Raw genomic sequence first — 21,593 nt, 5'->3', positions numbered from 1 at the left:
CCACAACCTTAAACTTGACCCCAAACCTTCTGACTTGTCCCATGTGCTATCTATCCCACACATCCCCTGCATCCCAGGTGTGACCAGTGCTGAGTGCTGGTCACCCCTCAAGGAGAAACTGAGCCCCACAGTCATTCCCAGCAAGAGGTGCCTCCAGGGAAGGGCTGGGCTGCCATGAGCCAGCACCTCAGGAACAGTCACCAGGAGCTCTGTCACCTGAGGCTCCCAGCTTAGACAGGAAGGTGACAGCAACCAAAGCCATGCGATTCCTGACCCCAGCTCAGGCATAATATGCCCACAGGAAGACGTTGACAGCCAGCAGGAGAATGGCAGTGACATTGCACACGTGCCTCCAGAGGGGCTTTTCCTCGATGCTGGTGAGTCTCTGCTGCAGGGCAGCTTTCTCCTCCTCGGACAGGCTGGGCGTGGGGCCAGTGGACAGACCACAGAACCACAAATACATCATTTTCCAGCAGGAAGGTTTGGCTGCTGCGAGAGAGGGACCAAAACATGGCTGTTGGAATCTACTGGGACTCTTCCCTCCCGTCTCCCAATTGATTGGAGGTGCATCAGCCAGTCTGGAGTGGGGCTTGAGAGGCACCTTGCATGGGAGATGCAAGATGATGGAAAGAAGGGAAAAGGAAGAGGGGAAAAGGGGAAAAGGGGAAAAGGGAAAAAGGAGAAAAGGAAAAATGGATAAGGAAAAGAAGATAAGAAAAGAGGAAGAGGAAAAGGGGAAAAGGAAAAGGGGAAAAGGAAAAGGGGAAAAGAAATAGGAAACGTCTCCCTAGACCATGTACAGCACAGTCTGATTGCAGTTGTTTGATTGCAACACCAATCACTCTTTAGTAAATCAACATCTCTTTCCCCTTCTCCCCAGTCCAGATTCCACCCACTTTTAAAAATTCCTGACAGCATGATGGTCCATTTAGAGATATCCCAGCTTGTTCATTACACGTGGCATGCCAGGTGAAGTGTGTGTTTTAATTGTCAGTCCTGTGTTGTGTGTTTTTCACTCACTGTTCTTTACAAATAAAACCTTTTTTTGAAATGCAGGATGTTACAGGGCCTTGAAAAAGGGTGTTACCCAGAAATAAACCCTCATTAAACTGTCAACTACTGTTTCACATTTCCTTCCTCATCTCATCTTATCTCTGCTAATTACCAAAATACCAAGATATTTGTTTATAAAAATCTCTGCTAGTGACGTGAGCTAGGAATTGATAAGAAATAAGAAATATTGCTGAACAACTGCATTCAACTTAAATCCAGATTTACTCTGTTGGGGAAGAGAAAAACCAAGGGATTTGTTTAGATGTTCACTTCTGTTTGGCCTGGCTGTGATTGGTTCCAGTGTCCTCTGGACTGACCAGCAAATGGAAGGAGTGAAGAAATCCTGTGTGTGTCTTTATTCTGAGGTTCCTGCTCTGTAACCTTGAAAGGTTCAGCTCAAAACCTGGAAGCTGCATTTTTAGTAGATTTACAGAATAAAGCTCTGTCCACTCTGAAAAGAACTTGCCTATGTAGCATCTCCTGCTACTGTTCTGTCTCCTGACAATTCTTTCAGTTCACTTTGCTCTGCCTTCCTTCTACTAAATACCTCTGGTAGGACACAGAGCTGTTTAAGGTCTGAGTTTTAACCATGGCTTACATCCTAAGGGAAGATGAAAAGATCCTCTTGGCATCATGGAAATGAGAAAAGTAAGGCCTGTGGGTTCCTTCTAGATGTCCACAAAGTGCACATGTCTGCTCCCAGGGTCTCTTGGTCCCCTCAGACTGTGCTGCTCTTTTGGTGCTCTTTCTTTCCAGGAGTGGCAGCTCTTCTGAGCCATTCAGAGGGATGTGACATCAAGGTAAGGCCAAGAACCTCAACACTTTGATTTGTCACATGCTTAAAACTGTAAATACAAGCCCCAGCTCCAGTGAATGCGCCAGGTGGCCCCCCATGAACTTCAGGGATTTGCATGAGATCCTGGCTGTGCACTCCCAGGCACATGAGTGTGTTTGTTCACAGACAGATCCCTACCTGCCTCCTCCTTATGGCCTGAAGCTGCAGTTTCCACCACGTCCTTCTCTGTGTCTTCTGCTTTGGTCTGAGCTTCTTCACTCTTGCCATTTTCCAGGATTATGGCAGGTGCTTTTTTGTGCCTGGTCCACCACGTGAGGCTGTCCAGCTGCAAAGTGGAACAGAGAGAAACTGGTCACTGCCTGTCTGTCCCAGCGTGGCCACCCAGACATCTCCCTCCTTGGGGGGCACAGGTCCAAGGTAGTGCTGAGTCCTGTTCGGGGTGATCTCCTGCTTTCCTTCCCTTCCTTCCTGCACAGGTGCCCACACCCTGGGTAAGAAGGTTGGCACCATCCAGCTGGAGTTGAAAAGCTGAGAAAAAATGTGAAATAATCGGGTTTCTCTCCATCCATTTTTTAAAATAACTTGTTCCATCCCTGTCTCTGAGGAGTAACGCTTTAGAGCAGACATTGGAGAAGCAGCTTCCTATTTGCAAGGCTCATGTGATTGATCTGAAATAATGATGGTCTGCATCCAGAATGGCAGCCCTCCAACACGCAAGGGTAATAACTAAAAATCAATCAAAAAAAAAGGCAAGATACCTTCTCTGGATACAGTCAGTCAAAGACAATTGTTGTGCCCTCATAAGATTTTTTTTTTAAATTCCAGATTTCTCTGATGGGCCAATAAAAGACATTGCCTCGTTGTCTCTGCAGAAAGCCACAAAGGATGATCAGTCTGCTTTACAAGCACCCAAGTTCTGAAACTTATCCTAAAGCAAGCCTGAAAGGGAACAAAGGGAGTGCACAGGAGACATCGATCTTGCAAACCTCAGTGGCCCTTTGGCAGCTGTGGGGGCGTCACACACCCCAGGGGCTCAGGGATTTGGGGTTAAGCCAGGCCTGCTGCTGCTGTGGCTGACCTTGGCATGCCCAGGATCTCGGTGCCTCTTCCTGACCCCTGCCCTGGCCAGGCCAGGCAGCAGGGACAGGCTCATCCATCCCTCCCTAATGCAGCTGCCAGGTCCAGCAGCTGCCCTCCCCCTCCTGCCCACGCTGCCTGGCAGAGGGGCACAGGGGGGGACAGTGCAGAGCTGCAGTGGTGACAACAGGGCAGGAAAAGTCACACACTAGCCCCAGGAGCAGCTGCCTCCCTGCTCTGCCTGTATGGAAATGAACTTCCCCAATGGGTCACTTACAAAGTGACATGTGTTTAATTTTTGAATTTTGCACACACAAATCCAGGCAGAAGCTTCCAGCTGACACAGAATGTTGCATAATTTCCAGAAGATTTATAGCTTTATTTAAATCATTTTCAACCAAGATGAGCACTGGGCAGGGCTAATCTTTCTTGTCATGAAGTGCTAAATTGCTTTGATTTGATGATCCTCATCTTTCTCAGGGATTCTTTTTTTTTTTTTTTTTTTTAATCACTTAGGAAATGTCACTGGAACATAGAAAAGTTTCAGGGTACTAAAGGCTTTCCAAAACTTTTTTCCTTTTCTCTCCTCATGTGTCACTGAACCACTGTCTCTGCACATTGCAGCAAAATCTGCAAGGGCTGGGGTGTACCTGGGGCTCAGACTCTACCAGGGGGGAGCAATTCCCCGTGGAAAACAGCATAGACACAGGGAACCTCATGGCAACACCCCACTGACCCACCCAGGAGTTGGTGCCTCTCCCATGGCCAGTAAAGCAAACCAGCAGCCTAGAGAGCTCCTGAGGAAGCATCACACCAGCACGCCGGCTTTTGAGCTCAGTGGGTTGTGTTCCTTGAGATCCCCCTTTCTCCTCTTTGCCACTGGTGTGGGAAAGAGCAGCAGCTCTGTGTGGCCATGGAGGACTCCACGGGGCTGGCTGTGCTTGCCTGGCACAGCCTCCCAAAGGATAGGGAGGGGAGGTAGAGGGTGGGAGTGTCTTGGGTTCCTGGAGAAAGCAGGAAAATCCTTCACTAAGAATTGCCTGCAGAGGAGCTGTGTCAGCTTTACTGACTGGGACTTGTGCTGGGTCCTGGGGAGGCCTGTGGCTCCGCTCCCACCAGCAGAGTCACCCCTGGGCACTGCTGGGGGAGCCCTGTGTCCTAGGTTTGCTCCTGTCAGCACCCACAGAGCTCAGCACGTCTGGCTCTCAGTGCCACCAAGTATGCTGTGGGAGCTCCAGGTGCAGCAGCTCAGAGCTCTCAGGGTGGGCTCAGGCCAGCCCAGGTGGGCTTAGTGCTCCTCCGAGGCTGTGCACCAAGAGGGGCCACTGAAGCCAGACCTCAAGACAAAAGATCCCAACCCCAGAGTACAGCAAGTGGAATTGCCAAGCCATCAGCCTGTCTGGGTGAGCCCTGACCTCTGGGGAGCTGACCTGCTGGTGCAGCACTCAGCGCTTTGTGGGCTGTTCCCCTCCCTTTTCTCCCTCACAGTCTCCTTGGGCAAGGCAGTTTGCAAGAACTCAGCAAAGTTTTTCTTCTGTTGTTTGTAAACTAGAATAAATCTTTCTGTTCCAAAATGCCATCTGGCACCTGACAGTCGTGTTTCAGCTTCATAGTCTCAAATTTAATTGTAAGCTCTTTTGCAGGGTTTTCAAGGACGGCATGACATAATATGGACTACCTACAATGAAGACATATGAACTCTGGAGCATACCAAACAAATTCCTTGCGTACTTGTTTTCCAGCACAGCATCAATCACCACAGGGATGGGAGAGTGTCCAAAACAGCAGGAGAAAATGCTACAGCTTGCACTTCTCAGATTGTAATTCATTTAAAGCCAGGAATATTAGCTGTACCACTCTAGCATCAGATACAAATCTCTTTTCTCCTTTTGCCCATTTACCATCTCAGAAGCATTGAGATTCAATATTTAAAGTTGTCCAGTGAAGATCCTCAGCTGGTGCAAAGTGACATAACTGTGCTCAACAGCTGTTCCTGGTCTTTGAAGGCAGTGGAGCTGTGGTGATTTACATCTGCCGAGGTATGATCTATCACTCTATTTCCTTGGCTTTGTCTTTACCAGCTTGTTTTTCTACTCTTTTTGCTTGACAAAACAAATGCCACAATTTCTAGCTCTTGGATCGTGTCTTTCATCATTCCACCTCCAAGCACTGCAGTTAAGGATGAGCAGAACCAGCCCCATGTGAGTCTTAGGCAAGAAATATCTGAGGCTCAGGAAGGGAATGGATTCACCAGGAAGAACCAGAGCTTCAGTGATCCTCATGCAGGACACCCAGCACGGTGTCCCCCTCCCAGCCACTGTCACAGGGACACTCGGGCTCTTCACCACAGGTTTGCCCACTCACATGCCAAGTAAATAATGGCCAAACATAAAGGCCAGGTGCCAGTTTCTACCCAGACAGTCAGAGCCCTGAGTATCCACCCTGATCTCCACCTCCTGCCCTTCCTTCCCCAAACACTTCTGGCCCTGAGCCAGCCCAGCACAGCCACAGAGTCACTGGAGATGAGGGGGCAAACTGTGAGAAACCATGTCATCAGAAGTGATGGTCCAAACCCACACCTCGCCTCATGTCTAGGGCAAAACCTTGGGTCAATCTGACCCAGGAAAATGAAAACTTTCGGTCTCAGTGCTGCCCACTCAGATTTGTGCCAGGCAGGCAGAAACCCAGCAGTGTTGTCTCCTACTTCAGTTCAACCTGACGCCTTCCCTTTGGCTGTTCTCTGAGGAACGAGGATAGACATTTCCTGTTGATATCAGGGCTAAATAGTAGAAACTGAATGGAATCAGACAAGAAGAAATGGGGACAGACTCTCCCATTCCTACTGAGCTGTGGAAAGAGGGAATGAGCTGCTGCTTAGTGGCACAAATTTCCTGGCAGTCCATGCCATTTTCCTTGTGGTGGGAAGATAGTGAGGGGCAGGGGGCACACGGGATGGTCATCACAAATATCAGATGATTGATCTGGGTCTCTGTGTCCAGGCAGTATCATTAATTCTCATTCATTTTCTACAACAGAATTTCGTACACTGAGGTCAAGCACTGAGCTCAGCACTATGTGGGGTCCATGGCATACCAAAAGGCTATCCTGAACATCCCTATTGATCAGATTTCTCCTAAAGGTCCAGCTGATGTTAGTTCCTGGCCAGTGCTTCCCTTCAGCAAGCGCTCCTCCCTCTCTGGCTCTCCAGAGGTACCCGAGGCAGGGTAGCCACCACCTCTCATCCTGTGTTCCTCTGGGATAACTGCACACAGACAAACTTCAGTTATCTGAAGATAACTGCTTCAGACAGAACCCTGCCCTCCCTGACCATACCGCTGGCTCTTTGAAGAATGTGTCAAGTAAGGTCACTTACATCCAGCACCTATAAACTCACACGTTTCAGTAGAAATACCACTGAAAACCTCCCATGCGGAATCTCTTAGGATTGCAATCTCTCTAATTCTTTTACAGCTCCATGCTGAACTCCTCCTCTTGGAAGTCACTTGAAATGTTTTCATAGCTCTGAGGTCAGACTAAAAAGCCTGGAGGTGCTGGGGCCAGTTTCTCCATCTCCTGAACTGCTGGTTTGATGCTCACTGTTCACCAGTGCTCTGTTAATGCATCTTATCTTGCTATTGCTGTGGGCAGGGAGCACTGCATATGTTTAGCTATCACAGGTCAGATGATGAGTGGGAACTCATTAAACCACAGTAATTAATTGCTGGCAACCATCTGGCCACCCCTGAGCAGTCATGAACAACGTAAGCAGCAGAACTAATGGTGCCTCCTTGCCAGTATTTCTCTCTCCCATGTGGATGCTCTGATAGCTAATAAAAGCTGAGAGTTTATCTCCAAGCAGACACAAAGACAGCCTCTCTCCCCCCTCCTCTCCCCTATCTGAGCACCTGCTTTCATGTAATCTTCAGGAGCGGGTGTCTTTGACACCTATAACATTCCATCAAACCCTGATGGAGCTGCTTAATGCTTTACAAGTTATGAGGAAGCAACAGATTGATGCCATCACAGCATTTTCTCTCTCATGCAGTTGGACAGGAAAAACTAGGTCTTTTTAATCTATCCAGTAACCTTTGCTGAGAGGTAGGTGGCACTTTTGTTATACTGGCAGCTGCCTTAAAACCTGGGACTGGGAAGAGTTGCTTGAAGGTTTTACAATATAAACCCTCCCAACTCTGCACCATTTTAATGTGCAAAGTAAAAGAAAGTTGCGCTTCCCTCAAAGTTATTAAATTTAATTGAGATCACATTGGGACAAAATGTTACTTTCCTAAATGCCCATGTTGCAAAAAAAATTAATCTTGTTTGCCTGCAAGATTGATGCTGGCTCTGCTGAAACAGGCTAGATGCTACAATTAGATATATTTAATTCCTCCTCAGCAGTGCTCTGTAATGCGATTTCACCTCCTTCCCCTTCTTCTTTGCTTTCTATTCCAGCTATGATGGGCTGTGGTGTCTGCCCAGCTCTGGGCACAGCATGAGAACTCACACTCAATTTGAAGCTCTCAGTGCTCAGAGGCATTAACACTGTGTGGCCTGGGGAACAGGGAGAGCTGAGGAGCAAGGGGTTCTTGGCAGCCTATGCATTACACACCATTTCTTAGCCATTGCAGGAACAGGAAAGGGCAAATCTCGGGGACTTTTGGTATGCAAGTGGCGGCCCTGGGAAAAGGGTGTCACTGCAAGTCACTTACCTTTTCTTCAGGGAGTGGTGGGGTGCAGAGGCTGATGATCACGGTGACAATGGCAGTGAGGGCACAGAGGATAAGAGCGAAGTAGAGGTAGTGCACGTCCTTTAGCACAGCTGGTCTCCTGTCCTCCTCCCCACAAGACGGGGCGGTATAAACTAAATCCATGATCATCCGAACCACGCCAACAGCAAGGCCAATCATGAGTCCCCAGAAAGCACCCTGAGAAAAGGCAAGCACAGAGAAAAGGTCACTGCAAATTACCTTTGCTTGTAGTTTTCCCTCTCCTCTCCCTCTTTCCCAAGACTTTTAATGCCTGATGGAAATCCACACTGAGCTGCATCAAAGCAGAATTTTTTCAGGTAAAAAAATCCTCATTTTCTCTCACTGCCCATGAACGTGAATGACATAGAGCACAAACAATGCAAGAATCTCCTCCTAATAACACTCCTCCAGTGAGACTTTGACACATCATCCCTAAATGGCAGAACAACTTCCCTTTCATGCTTTCAAATGGGACTGCCATAAAGTACCACTTGCAGTGGCTTCTTAGAAGCAAACTCACAGCCACCAGAGACTGGGCTAAGCTCCACTAATGCAGGCCAGGAAAGGCTGTCTAATTGTCACACTTGAGCTGGACTGACTCCAAGTTTAAAGAGTCTCAAAGGCTAAGTACTGAGGGAAGAGATACTTGTTTATTTTATCAAATTAAACACACGTATCAATTGGTTGTTGACACTTCACTTACAGGCTCATTAACTCTCTTCCAGAAGATTGCCAGGATGAAGAGGGCTGTGACTGGTGGGGACAGATAGCTGCCTATGGACTGAATGTAGTCAAAGAGCTTTCCACTGTTGGCTGTCTGAATGATTGGGATCCAGAGAATACTGATGATCACAAGGATGACAATGAAGACTCTGAAAGAGAATGATAAAATTGTATTAACTCTGCAGGTAGATTTGCAGCAAAACACACTCCCAGCTGCCCTTGGAATTTTCTAAGAAAAAGTCCACAGTCCACAGTACACAAGAAAAGAGAAAATTGTTCTCCCAGTGTGAGTCTGGTGTGTGCTAAAGTGTGACATGGTCTTCAATGACCTTTCTCTTGGATATGACAGAAAGAGGGAGCTGGTAGCTTGTCTTTCTGCCTCCTTTCCAAGCAGGTAATGTGCTCAGTCTCTTGCCTTTGCCAAATTCCAACTTGTTTGCTACTTATTAAAATTGTGTTTGGGGTCTCAGGTGAATATTGTAACCTTCCTTTGCCTTTGCACCCTGTGCCACAGAGGTTTGTCCATTCTGCTGAGCAAGAGGTACTTGTCCTCTACCCAGTCTGCCATGGCAAAGCGTGAGTTTGCCTGCAGCCTTCAGCCTCAGCAAAGTTTAGAACAGAACGCTCATGACTGGAGAGCAAAACCTCCACACTGAATGCAGCCTAAACTGCCCTGTCTGGAAGAGAACTTTATATGCCCCTGATAAAATGCAGAGACACTACAAATTATCACAGTGACAGAAAGCTGGGAGGCTCAGCTCTGCACTTTTCCCTGAAAAAATAAAAAAGGAGAAAAGAAGTAATTGCAACGTATCACTCCTGTCTGATGCAAAAAGAACATTTTTATAGACCTCTGGTGACAATGACTCAAGAGCACTTTTGGCTTTTCTAGAAGTTACACTTAAAGCAGTATTTATAATAAGTTTAGAGAGAAGAGAGACAATTATCTGCTAAGCTCAATGGAACACTCAGAGTTTCTCCTTGACCAGGCCTATCAAAGATGAAGCTGGAAAACGCAGTTCTCTTTCCCAAGCTCTGCTCCTGCTCTGTATTGCAGGCACCAGATTTTTCTCAGTGAGTCCAGCCTGGAGGATGTAAAAGCTGCACTCAGAACAGATGATGAGAAGAATGAGACATAAATAAATGCGAGGACCTTCCCACAATCATCAGCTCCTGCTCGGAGGCCTGCTTGCGGACCCGCAGCCAGATGTCGATAGTGAAGAGGGTGCTGCTGCTGTTGAAAACTGAGGTGAGGGAACTCATCAGGGCTGCCATCATCACTGCAATCATCAAACCCCGGAGCCCTGAGGGAGCAAAACACAGAAGGTGAATCAGGACTGGGCCTTGGGCCTCTGAGCACTGTGTTTTCCATCCTGCTGTCTGATATCTGCAGTAAGATTTCCACATCCTCAGGATGGGTAAGGGCAGCCTGATCCCCCCATGCAAAGCCTGGCTCAAGCCCAGCTGCACATGGTGTTTCTCACCATCAGGCATCAGTTCAATCACCAGTTTGGGATAGGCAATGTTGGAACAACCCACAGCAGCTCCACAGACCCTTTTGCAGATCTCTGGGTCCACACAGCCCACTTCATCTGTGGAACACAAGGAAACAACGAGGAGTCAGTGCAAACCCCACTAAGCCATAGGTTGTTTAGATCAGGGGAACAAATCCTGATGCCTTGTACAATTTCATATAAATTCAAGGTAGAATACAGCTCCAATGAGTGGAGCTGAAAATGCTTTATATCATATAATCGAGGTGAAACTTTGAGATGACATTTTGAAATTCTGTTCAAGATACAGCTAAAACTCTACTGGGTGTTGCATAACTGTAATCCTTGATGATTTGTCACTTGTGGGAACTGGACTGTTTCCATGAACCTGTCAGCTGCGTTCCCAGGGATGCTGGAGGCTCGCTTACTCCTGTTTAGGAAGTCTGGGGAAGAGGCTCTTTCCTCTGGGAGAGCTCCTTCTAACCGAGTTATTCTTCTGGAAAGGGGAAGTCTCTGGAGAATCCAGCAATGAGAGCTCCTTGGGATAGAAGGGAGGCTTGTTTAGCCTAATTGCCCAGGACCTAAATGAATCTGTGTGGTAGGTTGCTAAAACTCTCCAAAACACCTAATGGATGTAATCCATAAGATCTGAAGGACAACCTCAGTGCTCCAGGAATTTAATTTCACTGACTCCCTCCAGATGGAGCGATGCATGCAATGTCCACAGCATGGAGCTAAATGCTCCCAATGGTGAAGTATGCCCCTTATGGCTACTGTGGGAGAACTGGAGGGAGGGCTTGGGAACACCACAGTGCAACAGGAATCTCTATGAACATGCCTGCTGGACAGCAGTTTCTAAGATGTAAAAGTGCTGGCAGACCTGTGTGGGACTAGTGGCTACAGCAGGTAAGGAGCCCTGTTTTAAGGAAGATGGGAAGTCTCACCTGGGAAAAGAGCTCTGCTGATCATTCCTGGCATGACAATGAAAAACACAGGCAAGAGTTTCAGATATCCTGCAAACACTGATCCACCTTTGGCGTGGGAAAGGTTCTTGGCAGAGAGAGCCCTCTGGACCATCACCTGCAACCAGTGCAGAAAGGGAGCAGAGAATGAAACAGAAGCACAGCAGAGAGAGCAGGATCCATTCTGTCTCTCCTTCTCAGGGATGACTTTCATCCCCAGGATTCCAGCATGTTTTTCATGCCAAGGACAGCTTTCCCACCTCACTGACTGCAGCCTGCTGCCACCCCTCAGAGCTCAGTCCACAGAGCTCAGGCTAGAGGAGAGGGCACTGTGGAAATTTCCCTTATAGGAAAGATTTCACCCTTGACTGAAATGAAGCCACCTTGAGGGCTGGAGACAGCAGCTGCATGGCAGCAAGAGACAGGTAATGAAGCAGACTGGGGGTGTTTTGGTAAAAGCTCAGTGGTGGCGTTTCATAATTATCCCATCTGAAAGTACAGAAACACCGCGTCCCGAGAAACACAAACAGCTTTCCTTGTTTGTAGCTTGAAAAGGAATAAGGGACATGAGACATCTGGGAATATGAATGGAGGAATACTGTCTGGAGGTCTCCTCAAGGTCACAGCACAACCAGCTCCAGATTCACGTTTTTATAGCCTTGTCATGTTAACTGCATGAAGACTCCCAGTACTCACCAGCCCACAGTGGGATAAAAATGGGTTAAAACAACCTGTTCCCACTGCACTAAGAAGTGCATATAATTAGCAGCTTTCTGAGAAGGTGGAAGGAGTGAGACATTCTGGTCTAGACCAGTAAAAAAAGTAGCAACTCCTGCACACTGAGGTACAGGGATTTTTCAGCTCACAGATCCACAGACTGAGGAGTGGACTGAAAATAACACTGTGGTGGTTTGTCTCCTGAGGGAAAGAAAGGTTTTATTTACCTGGTCATTGCACCAGCACCAAATAGCCACCACAGTAAGACCAAACATAAGGCCAGGCCAGGGAAGGTCTCCTGTGATGGGATCCCTGAGCACATTAAAGGAATCTGCACGTGGGAGGTGACAGGTTGTGTTTGGGACCGTGACCTTTGGTACTGCTGTCATATATTTCTCCTGAAGTCCTTCATACCAGCCAACTTTTTCAAATCCTGTAAAGAAAATGCCAGTGATTTAAGGGCTGTTATATCATGCAAAGTCATTATCTTATCTGAGACTCATGATTACTTTTCTTTTACCTTCCTCTTATCTCCTTTACTTTTCATGCCACCCTTGCTTTTTGCAGTCAGAGTTTCTACAGAAGTCAGTGGGATTTTGCCCAGAGTCCTTGCGGTTTAAACAACACATTGTGGAGGAGGATCAATGCAGGAAAATCTCCATGATCCTAATCCCTGCAATGTCATCAGCATCTAGTTTTTAATTATACACCCTCCAAGAGCTAGAGCTGGAAAGTATAACATGAAAAAATATATACCTGGTTTAGATATTTCTGGTTGCCAAGAAAGCTTAAAACAAAGACTAATGATGGTCATTGCCTTGTTGCTCTGTGTTTTTTTATAACGCTCAGTTACACTCACATGAATCCATAGTAACTCCAAAAGTAAACAGTGGAAATCAGCAGGATTACTCTGAGTTGACATGGGCTTAATGAGAGCTCAGTTTGGCTCTGAGAATGGGATGTTCCAAAGTTCTTTGGCAACTCCAGTGAGGTGAAGTTATCCAGAGCCTCAGCTCCATACAGTTAGTGCAAAGGATGAAGAAAGTCTGATGGCTTGGAGAATGAGACTTGTGCTGGCACCACTTCTGTGAGTGGTTGAAACTCATTTCTGCACCACAGATGGAAGTGTGAGGCACCCTGCTAAGGTGCCTTTAGTGGCCTTGGGACCACTCAACTGCAGTGTGGTGCCACTGCAGGTTCCTCTTACCTATGAACATGAGGACAAAAGCTCCCACCACCATGATTATGGTCTGCAGCAGGTCTGTGTAAATCACAGCAGTCAAACCCCCTGCCAGGAGAAGCAGAGACAACAGTCATTGTGTCACCATGCACAGGGAAACAAGATCCTCACCTGGAAAAATGCTTTCTCTAGCCCCAGCCCTGTGATTTCAGGACAGACCCACTGGGAGAAGCTGGCACTGAACTGGTGCCCTGCAGCCCACAGCTGTCACAAGCCCTCCCACGAGGAACAGTGTGGAAGGTTTTCCATGTTCATGAGACAACTTGAAGGCAGCTCAGCACCTTAACAGCTCAAGTTGCTAATTTTGCAGAAAGGGAACAAAATAACAAACATGGGCAGTGGCAACTTCCTGCACAGAGGGAGCCAAGAGCCTTGTGCAGTGTTAGAAAATCCTCTAAAAACAGTGATGTTCCCCCATACCACTTTCCCTTGGGCCAAGAGGGGAGAGGAGAAGAATCAAAGGTCTCCAACGGGGGGACTGACAAGGCAGGTATTACCAGCAACTGGGGCAATCTCTCCCTCAGACCAGGACCTGAATACTCTTTCTCCTCTGTAGGAAATGGGAAACTTGTATCCTAGGCTCCAGTTTCTAATGTGTCCTTGAAAACCAGCTATTTACCAAAAATGGTGTAGACAGCAGTCACTGCTAGCAAGAGCACAGTGGACAAGTAGAGGTTCCAGCCCAAAGAGACTTGGATGAACAATGCTCCAGCAAAAATGTCAGCCTGGAATAAAAAACCAAGGGCAGTCTAGCATTAGTAGTGCTTCGTGCAAGTGAAATCTAATAAAGCAGCCTGCAGCCCTCTGCGGCTGAAAGCACTGACAGGGGAGGACACCAGGAAGGTGAACTGGAAGGGGAGGAGAAGAGCTGTTGGGACTCTTGGCTCTGAACCTTGGTTTGCTGTAAGGAAAAACTTTCCTCCAGGTAAGAGCTTTCAGGATGTGGGAGAGCAGAAGGGTGAAAATGAAGGTGCTACGCCAAGGGACTAAAAAGTCATCAAAATAAAGACCATCTTGAGTCATAGAATCCTGGCTGGCACAGAGAAGGACTGGTGTAAACAGTCATTTCTTTTAATGACTGTGAACACATCCCTGGATGGCAGAGCCCATGTATCCACAGGCAGACACAGGAGGGAAAGAGAGGGACATAGCAGAGACCTTATTCTTCCCAGGGCCACGTCTTGGTGGCCTCATGGTCCAAGAGACACTCCCTCTTGAAAGACTCCTAAAGAGTCACTGATGTCCTGTACCATTTGTTTATCTGAGAAAGTCAACAGGTGGGTTTTCTGTTCCTGCAGTTCAGCATATTAGAGTGACTCCAAAAAAAACCAGGTTGTACCTGCTGAGGACCTCACTAGAAATTCAGAAACCCCTATCAGCTGTGTTTTGTTTGGACCTTCTGGCAGAGAGTGACACCAGAATCTGGCTGGACAGATGAAACCTGGAATTACACAGATAACATCATTCAAAATTGCAGAAGGTGATATGGGAGATGTTTATGTTGGGAAAGCAGATAGAAGGACACCTGCAAGTCTTGTATGGAGTGAGACACATGTGAAGACCTTTGCCAAGGGAGACAGAAGGGGTGGGGCAAGAATTCCATTTGCTGTTTCTGAAATGAGCACCTTGAAAGCAAGGAGCCAGTGCAAGCCCTGACCTCTGCAGGCCTGAGACATGACAGGCACAGCCCGTACACCGCAGGAGTCCCTGCCCCTTCTGGGGCTTGGCTTCCCAGCAGGAAACACAACCACCTCTGTAGCCGTGCAGGATCAGTCCTCTGACAACACTGTTTATTGAGATCTCTCTTTTCTTTGTAAGCCGAGAAGACTCTGCAGTGCCCTGGTTGTTGACCTGTGTTTGGGCAGAAAGCACAGGGAGAAAAATCCTTCTTGTAACCAAGTGCCTGCTGTCCAGCCAGCCGCTAAATGAGCTCTCCACAAACAATAGCTCTGCTTAATAGAAAGCACCTGTCATGGCCATAAACTCCCCCAGCCACATCCCTCAGCCACGGTGAATTGGCTGCACAGAGGAGAAAGCACTGAGATGAAACCGCAGTGATGGGGGCCAGGGTCCTACTCTGAAAAGCACTGGCAAATCCTGCTCTGCTGAAGGTCACTCTGAAAGACAGCTCTGTTTCATTCCTTCCCTGTGTGCCTGTGCTCACTGTGGGCTGCTGCACCAGAGACTTGCCACTGATCCCTCGCAGGTAAAGGGGCTTGAAGTGCCTTTTTGCAACACCTCGCTCACTCTGCCACCAGGGGCAATGCTTTGATCCCACAGAGCAGAGCTGGAGGCAGTGGTGACAGCTGTGGGTGACATGACCAAGAGCTGCCCATTAGAGGAGGCAATCTATCCCACACTCCCAGCCTGGAACTGCTCTTAATGCCCCTCCCAGGTGCTGAGACATCATAAGCCTGGGAGAAGGACCTTGAAGCCACAGGAGTGTTTTGTCTCCAGCCAGTGTCTCCCAAGGCAATTTGACATCTAAATATTTCAGAAGGGTCTAGTGAAAACTGGCTTGTGCTGACCTTGGGATAATCAGCTGGAGACAAAGGACTGACATCTTCAGTCCCTGTAATGGACTCTCAAATCCACTCCTCTCCTCCAAGGGCACAGGTAGTTCTTAGGAAATATCTGAGCATAACTTCTATTTCTTTCTGCATGGCATTTAAAAGGGGGAAATACCCAGTAGGCTACTCTGGGTTTTGGTTACCAGCAGGGTACAATGCTACAAACAATTCAGAAAAGATGCTGAGTTTGGTCATAAGCCAGAACCTACCTTCCTTTCACTGTCCTCTTTTTGTGCAACACAAGTGAGAGAAAGAGAGAGGAACAACCATAAAATACCTAATGCTGAAAACTTAACTGTAAGAACAACAGCAGGGTTAGGATCATTTAAGAGAATTTCATCTCTACAAGATGCAGCCAGCCAGATTTTCAGATGGGGTATTGCAGTCCTTCCTCTATCTCTGATGCCTAAGGTTTGATGTGATAGAAGAGAAAAAGCAGGCAGACAGCCCATGGTACTCAGACTGTTTAGTAATTAGTTGCACATCCCTGTAAAGTTCTCACAGTGCGTTGCTGTTGAATGAGGGCTCTGTCTCTCTTAGGAAAGGTCTCTGTGATCAATACAGAGGCAAGAGCAGCACATTAACACACTGCTGCTGTTCCTGGGAGCAGGGCTGCTCCTTTCAAGGAGTTCTCTCTGAGCAGCCCTGCCTTGTACCAGGATGCCCAATCCCTGCCCGAGACACAAGGGTTGTGTTCAGCTGGATACATACGGATATCCTGGTGAATATATAGATAATCAGGGACAGCACGGACATGTAGATTTGTATCCTCTGCCCTCCAAACCTCTTCTGCAGGTACTCAGGCATGGTGACAACTCCTGCTGCGATGTAAACAGGCACGAAGATCCAGCCGAGAGCCAGCAGTGGCCAGATGGCCTGTTAAAGAGACAGGGAATAAAGGCACAGGATTCAACACATGGGAACAGCTTTTCCCTCTGTTCTGTCAGTGGCCATCCTAAGAAAGCAGAAAGGTACAGTGCCATGCAATGTATTTGAGAAACAGACTGACTTTTCCCCCTGCTCAGAAGATGAGCCAGCAGCTGGAGGAATTACTGCAATTCAGTTAGAAGCTTTGGAAGATCTCCTCCTAAGGCCTGTATTTCTCTCTGTCACAGGTGTCATTTCCTCTTCCATCCCCTGGTCTTTTGAGCAAGGTGGTGTGTTCTGTTGCTCTGGTTCTCCTAAAGGTGCTGATGTATTTGGTGGCCTTTAAAACCATTGATGCTGTGGCAGTGAAGAGTTAAGTGATTCAGAGCAGGATGGGAGCATCTGTTTGTTGCTTGATTAGCAAGTGATGAGGCTGAGGCAGCAGACTGTCCCTGTGGAGCATAAAAATAAGCAACAGCAAGACTGCTGGGATGTTCTCCTTGCAGGCTGGCGCAGATGTGCTTCTGTCACTGGTAGATAAAGAGGCGCTTTAGTTGTTTTGCCACAGGTGAAGAATCTTTTGGAAAGAGTAAAGGCATTCCTTATATAGTTCTTCTTTGATTCCCAGAAAAAGCCCAAAGAGGAGATCTTAAAGGGAAAGCCATTGGATCATCAAACCTCATCTCCTGGTTGTCTCTGGCCATTATCTCTCATTCTTACATTTATTTTGATCAGTTACTGAAGTTTTCAGAAAAAACCTGATCCCTGTGAGCAGAGATTGTGACTGATTGAGAACAGCCTTGGCTCCTGCAGTGGCAGAGACTGGCTGAGGTGAAAGATGCTCATATGATCCCTCCAGCAGAATGATGTCCCATGGCACAGGGAGAGAGTAATGGCATATGTAAGTTCTCTTTCCACACTGAAATAAATTAATCTGAAGTCATGACGTTAGATTTGCCCTGAAACACAGTCTTGTCTTCATGAGCTTCTAAACTGACTTGAATAGACTTCCTTTGAGTACACTATTATGTCCGACATGCACCAGGCTGAACACAGTCTCTGTTTTCTTCACAAAGGATTTAAAAGTGACCTTAATGGTCTAGAAAAAAAAACATTGCAGTGAATACATACCCCTGGAGAGAGCTTTTGGTGGGCCCTGCCTGTGCTTGGCCCTATTTACACTCTCTGCTGAGATAGGCAAGAGATTCAGAGTTAGGTGAGTGATGCTTCTTGTGAGGCTGGCACTAATCTCCTTCCTCATCAGCTGACAAATTCATTAGCAGCACATACCAAGGGCCTGGTTTTCATGCTCTGTGTGGTGTCAGTGGCAATTTTCCAGGCCACTTCAACAGGGCAGAATGAGACCTGCCTTCACACCCAGATGTTCACCCCAAAGATGCCACATTTTGGCAGCTGCCAGGTGAAGAGAGTGTTGCTGATTCTCATGGATTTACAGTGAATATGGGAGCACAGGCTGCTTCTTCTTGCTTTTTTATTTGGCTCCCTGTACCCAGAATCCTGTGATTATCCAAGCACCCTTCCAACATTCATTATCCTTTATTTTAATCTTCACAAGAACAGACTAAAGCTTAAAAATAAGGCAAAGTATCGCTGGGAAAGCCAAAGAACTAATAATTCTAGTAAATTTGAGTTCAACTACAATAAAGATCTCATGTCTCCAAGGCTGTCGGAATGTCTGGAGGCTTCTCTCCTGAGAGCTGAGCACTTGCTGCTGCTGCTGATAGTGTTAAACACCTGATTTTGGAGAGAAACCCCAATCCCTCTGTAAACAGTGATATCTTGGGTGACAAGAGAAGTGACTCTTACGTTCCACTCAAAGCCCCCAACAGCAAGGCCCCCAGCTGCTGCAGTGCCCGCCAGGCCCATGAATGAGCCACTGCCCACGTCGCTTGACATCAGGGATGCTCCAATCTGAAACACAGAGCACAGCGATAAAACCGAGAAAGTCACTTGGAGGAACTTCTGTATCAACCCAAGCATTTCCCCCAGGAAGTCTCTTTCCATGGGATCTCATCTTCTTGTAGTCAGGCAGCTGGGTGCTAACGGAGAGTTGAGTTTTCCTTCACCTCTCGAAAACCCACACATTTTTATATCTTAAAGCATGTTCCTGCTCCCTTCCACACATTTTTATATCTTAAAGCATGTTCCTGCTCTCTTCCACCGCCCCCACTCCAGTGCAATGCTTAATCTCAGAATCAGGGCTCACTTTGCCAGTGGTTCTCCTGAAAAGCACACCTGTTACAGGGACACAGCAGAGGGAGGGCAGCCTGGTGACACCACAGATTCCTCAGTGTCCATGAAATGTGGTGGATTTCTCCATTCCCCTGTTAGGCAACCAGCAAGGTGCCATCTCTGACCCTGCTGACCCTTGCTCTACCTCCCCATGTCCTGCAGACAGCCTCGTTTGAGTCCTGCTCTGAACATGTGCGGTGCTGGTTCACACAGCCATGGTGACAGGACTGCTCTCTTGGAGTTCCTCCTGAGGGAGGGGATTCCTGAACCGTAGCATGGATGTGCTAGGAGCATGTAGGTCTTTTGTGTTTAGTGTCCAAGGTAGGTTCAAAGCTACAGAGCTCTGCAGCAGGCTGGAAAATGCTCATGCCTCAGGTTCATTTTGACTGCTGGCTGTGGGCAGGGTGGGCTGTCCCTGCCATGGCTCCTTGACACCCTGATTGTCAGAATGCCAGCTCCGAGGCTTTTTAAACAGGGCAAAGGCTATCTGACGGAATGACTACTTTCACTGACACAAAGCCTCACCTCCTTTCTGCATGCCAGAATCAAAGCTCTCTCAGGGTCAAATGAAAAGTTACCCAAAGGACAAGTCAAGCCCTTTCATTCTACACTTTGCTTTTAGGTACATCACCTACAAGGAGCTTTTCCCTCCTTAGTACTGTCACATGTGAAACAAGGGATAATGGAAGCTGATCTGCTTCTCACCTTTGGGTAAGGTAAAATGACAACACCCACATTGACTCTGCTTCCTGACAAACCTCTTGGTTAAAGAACTTCCTGCAACAGGACTTTGCAAACAGTGCTCGCAAGAAATGTGAGTAGTTTTCCTGATATATAGATTAGACACAGAAATAAAAAACATACATTGTACAGGGGCAGCAAGTTAATATCAGGGCTTAGTTGGGGCTGTTTAATGCACAGCTGAGACCTGTCACTCATAAAAACAATAATAAAATACAGATAAGCCACTCATGTACTCAAGGTGAAGGTCACAAGGAGCTGAGCCTGCAGCAGAGCTGCAGAGGTGGAATCAGCTCTGACAAACAAATCTGGGAAGTGAACAGCATTGGGGGTTGCTGTGAACCTAAAAGAGTTCAGAAGAGGCAAGAGCTGATCTGTACCAAACAGCCTCTGTAGCCACCTGTGGTTGGAGCCAAAAGCAGTGAGGATGTTTTGGGATTTGTTTTGGGGATTTTTTAATAGAAAAAAACACCCCAAAAATCTTGTCTAAAAGAGCAAGATTGAGTGGATAAAAACCCCTCAATTTTAGTATCTTTTAATTTTCCCCCTCCTAGTTAGAGAAAACCATCAAGCTAAGCTTTTGCATTAAATGTCACTTGGCTGAGACAGAAGTTTAAAGAACATTTAAGAAATGACATTTGAGAGAGGTGTAGGTGTCTCTGGTGGAAGTGGCTGAAAATCTAGCCTAGTGAATTTATGGGCAATGCACAGCCAAAGGAAAAAAAGAGAAAACCTGTTTTGGTTGAGAATTGCATTTCATTGCCCACGACTCACTGGAGAGATATATGGTTCTAGAGTCTGGCATTGGCTGAGAAGAACCTTTATTCTTGTGGTGTTTTTATTCCTTTCCACCTCTAAATTATCTTTATATGAACATTCCACTCCCAAGAAGAGGTGCCTTCAATAGATTATTTTTTTCCTTCATAGTTAAGATTTAAACCTCAGTGGTTTGAAGTTTATATCCTTTACATCGTTAGTCAATAAACTCAACTCTGTTCTAAATAGCAAGGGCTCAGAAAGTCCTGGGATTAGGGATTATTTTTAATTCAGTGTCTAAATACTCTTTACAGGATAACACATTTCTAGAATACCTAGTGCTCTCTTGACTTGGGAACATCGGTGGTGAGTTGAGGCCAAAAAGTTTCAAACCCAGCTAGGCAGCCAGCATTCCCTAACTTTCATCAAGGGGAACTTTTTTATGTTTATTTCTCTGCTGATTTTAGCAGAGAAACTGAGAGTTGGAAAACCCTGAAGATGCTGAGCTACCCTTTTGGCCTGGCAGCTCCATGCTGCAGCCCACTGGCAAAGATGTGTGGGATGATTCCTGATGGATCCTTCATCTGTCCCCTTCATCTCAAGACTACAGTCAGGACATGTAAAGACGGGGTCCCCTCACCAAACCTGCTCTCACATCTGGAATTTCAAACCATGAGAAACAGAGAGAAGCATTTTACTCACAGGTGCCCAGGTCATGGCTCGTCCAGCCAGAAAATAGCCTCCAATGGTCCCCCGACTCACTCGTATCGATGACTGGAAGCACAGGAGAAAGAAGAGGAAAAAGTGTTTTCCTCCATTCACCCACCCTCGAGTCAGACCAAGCCAGGAGAACCCTTAGTGCCTGGCCTCAGCACCAGCTCCAAAATAACTGTATGGATCTGCTAAGTAGGCCAGGCTTCACACACTGCTTCTGCCCCTTTTTGTGCAGGCTTCTGACAGTCGTGCTTTGGCAAGAAGCTGCTTGTACCTGTTTAATGACTTTTCTGAGAATGGACCAACTGAGAAAGAAAAAGCAGTTCAGCCAAGCAGAGTGCAGTCGGTGTCTTGACAGAGGCCTTTGCCAAACAACATGAACAAATCACTAGCAACAATCTTTCCAAAGTTTTAAGATCCCATTTCAATCTTCTCCAACACAACCCTGGCTTTTCTTTTGCCTCCTGCCTGTCCACACCCAGATGTGAGACTGCTCTGCAGCACAGGAGTTGAGCATCAGTCCCAGAACAACCTCCAGCGAGTGATCCCACAGTTGTCCCCATGTGGGGTGGGAGTGAAGGCTCACAGAAGGATTCCTGTCACCCCCAGATTTGCTCAATAGGCCCTGGGAGAAGTTGTGCAGAGGATTCCATTTGCAGACAAACCCCTTTATACCCAGGAAGAGTCCAGGGAGCATCAAAGCCTCTCTGGCCTCCCCAGCCCCCTCAGGGACTCACCCATATTCCAACAACGAGGATAAAGACGAAGTACAGAACCAGCACAATGATGTCTGCCACTGCAAAGGTTGCTAGCGTGTTCCCTGGTGGCTCAGGCAGCTCCGTGGTGGCTGTAGTTGGCTGGCTCATGGCTCTGAGCAAACTGC

General features: G+C 47.2%; 1 protein-coding gene across 2 annotated transcripts; it reads right to left on the bottom strand.

Moving 5' to 3' along the window:
• Nucleotides 1–280: 280 nt before the first annotated feature.
• SLC5A9 (solute carrier family 5 member 9) lies at nucleotides 281–21,576 on the bottom strand. 2 transcript variants are annotated; one of them, XM_066193141.1, is made up of 14 exons: nucleotides 21,448–21,576; nucleotides 20,699–20,770; nucleotides 18,074–18,178; nucleotides 16,091–16,255; nucleotides 13,429–13,534; nucleotides 12,777–12,857; nucleotides 11,797–12,002; nucleotides 10,835–10,970; nucleotides 9,882–9,989; nucleotides 9,551–9,701; nucleotides 8,378–8,546; nucleotides 7,636–7,851; nucleotides 2,027–2,174; nucleotides 281–489 (listed from the first exon to the last, which is right to left on the bottom strand). In XM_066193141.1, exons 1-14 carry the CDS (start codon nucleotides 21,574–21,576, stop codon nucleotides 281–283), a joined length of 2,001 nt encoding a protein of 666 aa, XP_066049238.1. The 2 variants fall into 2 exon arrangements, with proteins under 2 accessions (XP_066049238.1, XP_066049239.1); XM_066193142.1 differs by lacking the exon at nucleotides 21,448–21,576 and adding an exon at nucleotides 2,013–2,022 and having other exon boundaries at nucleotides 2,067–2,174; nucleotides 20,699–20,728.
• Nucleotides 21,577–21,593: the final 17 nt, after the last annotated feature.

This window comes from Chamaea fasciata, unplaced genomic scaffold (assembly GCF_029207755.1).
Source record: "Chamaea fasciata isolate MVZ Bird 193981 ecotype frontalis unplaced genomic scaffold, bChaFas1.0.hap1 SCAF_10, whole genome shotgun sequence".
Taxonomy (NCBI): Eukaryota; Metazoa; Chordata; class Aves; order Passeriformes; family Sylviidae; genus Chamaea; species Chamaea fasciata.
This window is presented reverse-complemented; position numbering and strand designations above follow the sequence as displayed.

What these genes read in the sequence shown, in the direction of transcription:
- SLC5A9 (XM_066193141.1), bottom strand. Translation starts at nt 21,576, where the DNA reads ATGAGCCAGCCAACTACAGCCACCACGGAGCTGCCTGAGCCACCAGGG. An exon ending in CAGCAGAGCTCTTTTCCCAG is followed by an intron (nt 9,990 to 10,834) that starts GTGAGACTTCCC and finishes TGTGTTCCACAG; the next exon opens with ATGAAGTGGGCTGTGTGGAC. An exon ending in GGAAGAGAGTTAATGAGCCT is followed by an intron (nt 7,852 to 8,377) that starts GTAAGTGAAGTG and finishes GCCTTTTCTCAG; the next exon opens with GGTGCTTTCTGGGGACTCAT.